The sequence below is a fragment of the Limulus polyphemus genome, unplaced genomic scaffold (genome assembly GCF_000517525.1).
Source record: "Limulus polyphemus unplaced genomic scaffold, Limulus_polyphemus-2.1.2 Scaffold2973, whole genome shotgun sequence".
In the NCBI taxonomy this organism is placed as follows: domain Eukaryota; kingdom Metazoa; phylum Arthropoda; class Merostomata; order Xiphosura; family Limulidae; genus Limulus; species Limulus polyphemus.
In genome coordinates, this window is record NW_013668583.1 from 9456 (window position 1) to 19373 (window position 9918).

Below are 9918 nucleotides of genomic sequence, written 5' to 3' on the forward strand. Positions count from 1 at the left end.
TTCTAATGTATAATGTACATCAACTTTCTACCTTACACAGATATAAAACCATTCCATGATGTAGAGTACTGTACCTCACAAATCTATCTAATGCAAGTTTTCTAATGTATAATGTACATCAACTTTCTACCTTACACAGATATAAAACCATTCCATGATGTAGAGTACTGTACCTCACAAATCTATCTAATGCAAGTTTTCTAATGTATAATGTACATCAACTTTCTACCTTACACAGATATAAAACCATTCCATGATGTAGAGTACTGTACCTCACAAATCTATTTAATGCAAGTTTTCTAATGTACATTGACTTTCTACCTTACTTTGGTGAAAAACTATTCAGTGATGTAGAATACTCTACTCCCATAACTTAAGTTTCCCACTGTACACATTGTATATAGACTTACATAGATGTAAAACAGTTCTATAATGAAATAAATGTTGTCTAGTTAAACATTACATCAAAGTTCTATGATCTTGTGTTTTAAGTCAGCTTGAAGTTAAAGATGTAATGAGGTAGAGAGTGATCTAACCACCAGTCATCATAGGATTTCATTTTAATTCTAAAATGTTTATGTAACAGACTTTACTGATCATTTTAGCTATAAATAAAATACTTAAAGTGTCAAGAAACTGGAGAAAAAAGACAAAATGAGGAAGAAACATTAATCACCCTTTATTTAGTTAGGAAGAAGTTCAATTTCCTAAAGTGTGTTACATCAAACCCCCATGTCTCAATAACCCTAAATTACTCTTTTTTTCCCATCACCAATAAATGTGATTAGATTAAATTAAATTAGATTAAATGTGTCTTAGATTAGAACAGAAATACTGAACATTTTTTATTTGGAAATGCCTGAATAAACAAAAAAAGTCATATGTGATATCAACTGTGGTTAATGGCTCTTAAAAAAATTGTATCCTAATAGTTATACTGCTAAGTTATGCTCCATAAAAATATTTAGAAACAAAATTTCAGAATATTTCAAGAGACAATTACTGAGATTCTAGTGACAAATATTACTAGCCTGAACATAATCTTTTGTTCATTAAGTTCTCTCACCTAAATGAATCACTTCAAGTAGTTATAAACACACATTCTTATTTTCATAATTTTGTTTATTACCATCAAGTTATTATGAGAACTAAGCTATTGATATCAAATATAATAAAATTCCACTAGGAACTATTTTATATTAAACATCAGTCAACACCAGATTTTGATGCCTAAACTTTACGTGAAACAGTAACAAGTTAGGTTATGATTCTAAAATTACACAGTTAATATAAAGATAAAACAAATTAATAGAATTTGATTGAATTGACTATTATAAAAACTTCAAAACAAAGGAAGCTAATCTTCTGAAGGTAGAATTTTTCTCGCCTGAAAATGTATTTCCGTTAGATACTTGCATCTTAAACATAGATTAGATATCTTCCGCGCATGTACCAAAGAGACTTGCATGCCATTTGAGGCAGCTCCCACCTAATTTCACATGATTTTAAGTGAATTGCATCACTGCATGATGACATTAACATGTGACAAAAGCCCTTCACCAGTAGGAGGGCAACACACACCTCCATGTACACTATCTCCCTTATGCACTTCATATGTGAATCTGCAAGTAAGAAAATGAGCACCAGAAGTGGTGATGATGGGTAGGTAAATGTTAATTTCCATGATGATAATTCACCTCAACACACAGATTAGCTAGAATCCCATATTGATATGATGAAGGGACCAGTGCAAAATTTACCTAGACCAGTACTCTTCAGAAAGTGTCTGAATTATGACCATGGGTGTGACACCTAATACCAGGGGCTCCATAGGGTACACCCATGGGAGACCACATCTCTTCTCATCCAGGGTATACTCTTCACCCATATAGTAAAAGGGAGAAGCCAAATGTGTGTCGCATGGATGGGCAAAATTGGCACACAAGTCATCTGACAGCCAATATGCGTAGTGTTTGGGGCTCATTCAGACCATACCTTGTGTGTTCACCTCAACTTTACCATTAGACTTGGTGGCTGTGGGAGAAGGGCATTTGTGATAAGTATCTGTGCTCAACACTACCATTGGACTTTGCAGGACCAACTCCAGTTGTAGGAGGGAGGCACTTTATTGTATATACTATGGATACTTATATCCTTAGCTGGACTTTCAGTCTCTATGGGCTCAATACCAGCTGTGAGAGAAAGGTACATGAGAAAAAGAAAGGTGTGTATAGAGTGCTCACTTCAACTCTTCTCTCAGATTCTACAGGACTTACACCAGCTGTGGGAGGAGGGCACATTTGTTATGTAGTAAGGACTGGTATTGAGTGTGGTCATCTTGACTCTACTGAACAGACAGAGTCTGCAGGAAGACATATAAAATACAAATATCTATTGATTGGTTTTGTATACTCAACTGAACAGAATTTATGGGATAGATTATCTGCAGGAGGAGGGAACTGTATTATGTAGCATTGGTCCACATCTAGTGCTTGCACACTTCAACTCTACTAAACAGGCAGGAAAAGGGCACATGTGGCATGAATGATGTATCTGAGTTGTATGTGGGGTGACCTGCACTAACCACTGCCCCACTTCTCACTGTAGTGGCACCCCTTGTTTTAGCCACAACAATTACATCCCAATTTGTGAAGATTCTCAGTGGTCAACCATTCCAGTGGTTAGGAATTGGTAAGTGGTAAGGGTCTCCTATACTCCACCCAAAGGTGGGAAAATACAAGTTGGGGAAATCCCAGAGAAGGGGCCCGGATCCCAGCAGGTCCTTCAGTCTGGAAAGGTCTTTTACTGAAGACAGTGCAATGGGTGACTGTGAAATTCTACTTTTAAAAGCCAGTAAGTGCAAGCCAGAGAAATGGGCAGATACATCTCTCTGGTGCTGACTTTTTCCATGATAGTCCAGGTAAGTAAACCCTGGGAGGCTAAACTATCCACCTAGTGAATCCCATGTAATGAAATATAAATAGTATGTATTCTTCTAAGAGACAGTGAGGTGATTGAAGAATGTTGATTTGTGGAAAACAAAAGCCATCTGGAGATAAAACAGCCATGTGCAGAAAAGGAGATGATTGTGTGGAGAGAGTCCTAATTCCTAAGGGCCATCAAAGAGATGTAAGAGAACAAAAAAGGTCGATGGATCTAAGGTGAAGAAAAGGGAAATAGTATGGGAGCATCCACATCCAGAGACAAACATGTCAATGGAGGAGTCAACAAACCCATCCCATAAGAAAAGAAGGAAAGAGGTTAGGGAAAAAGAGGAATCCAAGGATAGGGACAGATAAAGGTGAGGACCTCTAAATGGAGAGGTCCATGATAAAGCACACCAAATAGCCCAACATGCCATAGAAATCAAGCCTAGAGCAAATGGTACAACAGACAAGACTTAAGGAAGGGAGATAAGAAAGAAGTACAATGTACTTCCTAAGTGGTCAAAGTCCAAGGAAGAAAGGATCAGTCTGGAGAGAAGAAGAGATAAGTGTGGTAGAAGAGAGTGCAAAAAGCATCTAAAAGGAACAATGGTAATTGTAGGAGAGCAACAGAAAGAAACAACTCAAGAGAAAAGACAGTACAAAAGCCAGGAAATCAATATCTCAAATGGGGCATGCATAAGATGCAAAATCTCATTAATGTTTCAGTCAGGCAAGGGAGTTGGGAAAGGAGGATTGAGAAGAATGAAGGAGTGGAACAGAACAGAGAGAACAAGGGAAGAAGCATCTCTTGGTACCAGGAGAGGAGAGAGGCCATTGGACAGGGCCATCTGACAGTTAGAAAAGGCTGAGACCAAGAAACCATTGATGAACAGTTGGGTAAAAAAGTAAGAAAAGTGGTGCACAGACTTACTTGCCAGGAAGAAAGGGTAGAAAACAGACCAATGACAAAAGATTGGCCACAGATGGTGATAGATAAATACAGTGGAATGACAACATGAATGTACTGAAATAAATGCCATGTTAGTGTAAAGTCTAGCCTGATAGGTGATAGATTGAGTAAATTCCATGCATAAGGGTGGAGAGAGAATATCTCTCTATGAAGAAAGGAAATAAAAACAAAAGAATACATGGAAGCAAACTCTCCATTAATTGCACATTCTCCAAATCTAAATAAATTCACAGCTTTTTCTGAAAAGTTCACATTTTTCCTTTGCAAAAAAAGGGTACAAGTTTGATATGGTTATAACATCAAAAATTGAATAACATTTTATACTACTTATATGTTAATCTCTCTCCTATTACCTTTGATTATTTTTATACTTTATAATCCAATTGATCAATTCCATAGCTTACCTGGGGTAAATTTAACACCCCACCACACACTCATTGGCATGACTCCATGATGTATAACATGCAAAGTTGATACATGACTGAATTTTTTGCGTAATACAAAGAAAATCTGGCAAGTAGTAAAAAAAATTATTATTATTCACCTAGTAGCTTAGAGATAAATTATGTAACTTTGCAAATCTTCCAAAAAAAAATTTAGGTTTTTTTTTAAATAGTAAGAAAATGTCTATCCCTATAGCCACTATTCATGTGCAAAATGTTTTAGGACCAGTACTTTACAAAATAAACAAATAATGCATTTTTTTATAAATACTGTTATTAAACACAGCTATAATATTATGTAACTTTATAAATATTTTTACAATTCATTTAAAAATTATAATTACACATTATTTGTATAAATTTTGTCAAATGCTAGTAGAGACATTTCCTCAAATTTTGAAGGCTTCAATTACCTTTTAATCCATTATTTTTTATCATATACATTAAAAGGATATACATACAAATTTCAAATGAAGTCTCATGTGCTCAAATGAGGTAATACATGATAAATATTTTATTAAATAAAATGTAAAATCACTTTCTAAAATGACTTACAAACATAACAGTAAGTTTTATTTTTATAAAATAATAGGTAGCTCCAAGTATCAAATAAAGCTTACAATTTTTTTCACTTTGTTACATAGTTTTCTATTTTTCTAAATGGAGAATACAAACTGCAACTCTTAATATACAAGTAACATATCTCCAATAATTTTAGAATTATTTGAATTTATGCTACTTACAGTATCAGTGAATTCTACAAACTTTGATATATAATACCACCAGGCCAGGTGAGCCATCTAAAGAAACAGAGATGACATGTTCAGTCCAATGGATAAGTCAGTATACAGTACATGTATATGACAGTTTCTAAATGGATCACACTTTGATCAAAATGGTTCCTATAAACCTTTTTCTTGCAAACAGTGAAAATCTTAAATAGCAGTAAACCCCAAAAATAAAATTTCAGTATTAGTTCTACAAGAAAATAACTTTTAACTCAACAAAAAAACAATTTTCCATAAAAGGCAAGTCTATACTTTTGATGTCTTCGCAAGCTTTCTGGACAATGAAAAAATATTTCAATTTTTTTTCTCTAATTTCTATCTTTTTGATAAGTTTCCCATTCAAGAAGCTGAAGTTAATGAATGATATGGCTTATTTCAGCTACAGTAATCCAAGACAGAGCTGGGCAATTTGTGAAATTTGCTATTCAATTAATCATTGGGCTCATTAATCTAGTAAATACATCTATCTTCCTGTATTCAGCTTGTTTTTTTTAAAGACATTTATGAATTACCATTCTTTAGTGTGATATACATCTCCGGGTACAATTATTTAATTCTAAACTGTTGTACATGAAAATATATCACAAAGCAATGTAATATAAAACCTATAACAAGCTGAAAATATGATTAACCCAATGTGTATTGGTGAAGGTCAAAGTTTGCATGCCACAACCTTTTACATAGTGCCGTTCAGCATTGTATTATGCATTTAATGTAAGAGTTATCAGCAATTCATTTTACCCAACACTGCCGATTTAAAACAGTTCATGATAGAGGAAAGTAAATACCAGATACAATATACAGGAGTACTGAAAAAGCTATTGATATGCATTTCAGAAGTTCTGGAAATTATGAAATTCAATATGCAACCTGTATGATGGACAAAAGTATTTTTATTTTTCACTTGAACATCACCTTGCCCTCTGATTTAATAATCTGAGTCAGACTGATGTTGTCAGTTCATATATGTATCTTGAAAACATACTTTTGTTACACATTAGATATTTTTATGCACAACAGCTTTAAAAATTTTAGTAAAAGTCTCCTACATTCTGTGTAGATACACAAAGTAAATTTAGAATTACAGTCAACATTCCTTCTCCAATGGACCAGCCCATGCACATTCGATTAATACTGTTCTTCAGGTTTATCTTAAATTTTCACAAGACTACTCTATTAAAAACTACTATTTTTGTTATGAAAGATAAATATTACTTTGTGCCATTCTTTATAAATCAGAAAAATAATAAATATAATAGTAACTAATGAAATTACTATCAAGTACGGGTTAACATAAGTTATATATATGTATATTTAATTTTGGGGATTGAGTTTACAATTTGATACAAACAACTATATTTAGGCAATCAAGCACATGGACACTTTAGATGCATCTTTGCTGTATAAAGGTACAATAAACTTAACAGCATTTGTCACTAAGTTGTTAGAATTAGAGAAATATAAGATTATCAAGTGTATAAGATTAGTCATTATTTTGTACATAACAAATTTCTAGTGTGAAGTGAGCCAAAATATATTATTGTGAATCAACAGATTGCCAATTCAACATATTTATATCCTTATTACATGCTTATTAGTCACTACAACCACTGCCTAATTATACATAATAACACTTTTGTTTAAGAGCTTTCTATCTAGCTTGAGCTAGTCATAATTAAACAGGATCCTAATTAAAGTAAACAGATTAATAACTTGACAGTATTACATACTTGATTACGAGTTAGCAACTTAAAGAAAATAAAAGTTTTAAGACTGGGTAATGAAAAAACTTTATTATAACTGTGTAACGTTTTGACAAGATTTTGTCATCCATTTTTTTTTGTATCTTCAATTAGCCTTCATTGTTGGATGTACATTATTGCAAAGTATATTATGGTTTCTTGTATTCATAAGCACTTTGTAAACACTTATACCCCTCTTTCTTTAAAGTTAGTTTAATTGATATTATTGGTCATAATGCATAAAATAATTTTGAATGTATTTTATTATCATTAATCTTTACAGTTATGAGGATCATTTTACATTGTCAGTTTAATATTTCAACTCAGTACTAACCTAATTTTCCTAAGTTGGCTGAATCTCATGAAATATTACTGGATTTACAACTGAAAATACCAACAGCAAGAGAAACTAACTGATGAATCAGCACATTCTGATCATTATACATTTTAGTTTTCTTATTTACTGGCCTATGACACCATTTACTTCTAATGAGTTTGTTTTATAAAATCTGCTTCATTAATCCATAACTCACTTTTTGGTTCTGACCTTTAGTTAGCTAGCTTTGAAAACATGTTATTTAATAAATTCATATATCATTTCCAAGAATTATGAAAATATAATAAAAATGAGTTTGTGAATAGCTTTTTGTGAGGCAGTTCTTTCAATATTAAATTATTTCAAGCTGAGCAATAAGTTCCATTTTTTATTTTCAAAAACTCGTAATAGAACAAGTTACTAAAATTTTACTGATAACAAATGAAACCATGATTACCTCAGTTGCATCAGGACTATCAGAATAGTCCACAGGCTGACATTTATAATTGAATTTTCCAAACCAACCAAGGAAACCAAGCTGTAAAGAAATACAAACTGGCCTGAGTTTACCTAGTTAATTCAACTCAAAGTATTAAATTGAATGGCTCTTTTAATACTTTTATAGGATTTAATAAAGATTTACCAGTGCATGAAGAGCTTACACTAAAAAAACTTCAAAGTAGTGGTTCACATAAAAATAAACAGAAAATAAGAAATAGAAGATGGCCCAACATTTCGTTTGATATTTGAAAAAAACAACAACACTAAAACAAAGCCACTGGTCTGAACTTGACTACAATAAAGTTACCTGTAAACCTGTGACTGTATGTGCTGAAATATTTAGTCTGTTTCAAAATTATAATTAGCACAGCCTGGAATAACACAGTAACATCACTTTGAAATAAATTATAACTGCAACATTCTGAATTGGTATGTGTAATCACTCTATGAAAATTTCTTTTTGCATTGTTAATTTTTTTTCTCCATGGTGTCAACAGGGGATTCTGAAAGAATGCTTTTTTTTTTTTTTAGTAGTTAAGTATTTCTATTATTTTAGTGAAAATTTTCAAGGCTCACATTACATGTGTCATGTACGAAAGATCACACTCAGAAAACACAAATTACCATGGCTTATGAAACATTTCTACACTTGAAATAAGAAAAACAAAATGCTTTTTTTAATACTATTGTTCAGTTGCATCACAACATCAGTTATAGTCAGAGCTAATACTAGAAAATTTCCTAAACCAATACTCTTTCCTACAATGTAATCAGCAGCAGTACTTGACAGAAAAAGTAACAAAGTCTGAAAAATGATGCAACATTTGTGCTCAGCCTGAGTATGCTTTAGAAAAGTTTAATTCTAGTTTCTGAGCATATAACTTATCATTTTTTGCAAACCTTTGGACTTCCACTCATACATGATTTATACTATATTGTTACTATGCTTACGAAAAGTGCCAAGATTCATTAACTCTAAAAGATAAAGATTACTTCAAGTAGTAAATTGTTTTTATAGGTGTATGTAAAACATGTTAACATTCAGCAGATGTTCTGTATTAACCTGTACAACACTTATCCTATGGTTTAATTTGATTTAATATAAATACTTGAGTATTTTTCAAAAATATTATCATAAAATAAATTGTTCTGTTTATCTGCACTCCTCATTATTACCAACAAAAAATAACATTGCATATGTAAAAGAAATTACCATATAATCAGTAAAGTACTTGAGTTATTTATGTTTAATAACATATTAAACATGCATAGTTACCAACCCTTAAAATACAATTTTTAATTTAGATAACTGATTTCCTCATGATTACTAATAGAATAGAGATACTTAATCTCTTCACTATTTTCCAGTCTTCTTTAAACTGGCAGTTATTATTGATGTGAAAAATGTTGTCCCAAATCGTAATAACATTTGTAAACGTACAAACCACAAATTCAAAATAAACTTTTACATTCACTCAAGAAAAATAATTTACCAATGGTAACTTATAAGAATTTAGAACATTTAATATTGACCAATTTACTGATATATATACACACACACACACACACACTCGTCATGTACAACAGAATTATTAGTTTGAACATGTATAAAGAATATTACATTATGTGCATGTTATTACAGCTTACATGGATGTGGAAGGTTTACATAGACGAATTAAAAACAACTCAAAGTATCTCACTTTACAAACAACTGTTAGTTCCAGCATATCCAGGGTATCTGCACCTTGTGTGAGTCACTGATATATTGGTTTGTTCAGTGTATTTTTGAATATATCAGCATCACATTCTACTAAAAATATTTTATATAATTTCTGCCATTTACTCAGTATACAGGATTTAAAGTACCATATTTTTTCTAATTCTGAAAAACTGTATTACATGTGATTTCTTAAATAAAAACAAAATTATTGTTAAAGATGACACATCCTAATTAAAGTATCACATTCAGTTGCCCATCAGAATGACTACATGTAAGTTCAAGTAGAGAGGAAGAGCTGATGCTTCCAGATTTTCTCATTTTATCTAATGCTAAATTATCTGTTATTTTGATATATATTATTAACTGTATTAAATATTACATTAACAATGTCATGTAAAAAACAAATTATGCAAACTAAATGAAACATTATTTATACTATTTGCATAACACAAGTTTGTTATATTCCAATTTGGGTAGTTATATATATATATATATATATATATATATATAA

General features: G+C 31.7%; 1 protein-coding gene across 3 annotated transcripts in view; it reads right to left on the bottom strand.

Moving 5' to 3' along the window:
- The window catches only part of LOC106468346 (elongation of very long chain fatty acids protein AAEL008004-like), a 74840-nt gene that overhangs the window by 5261 nt on the left and 59661 nt on the right, over window positions 1-9918 (bottom strand). For all 3 annotated transcript variants that reach the window (XM_022396678.1, XM_013928764.2, XM_022396679.1), the window contains 3 exons: window positions 7644-7724; window positions 5084-5140; window positions 4302-4407 (listed from right to left, as the gene is read on the bottom strand). In XM_022396678.1, the coding sequence (XP_022252386.1) occupies window positions 4302-4407; window positions 5084-5140; window positions 7644-7724 (244 nt within the window). The remainder of the gene's footprint in view (window positions 1-4301; window positions 4408-5083; window positions 5141-7643; window positions 7725-9918) is intronic.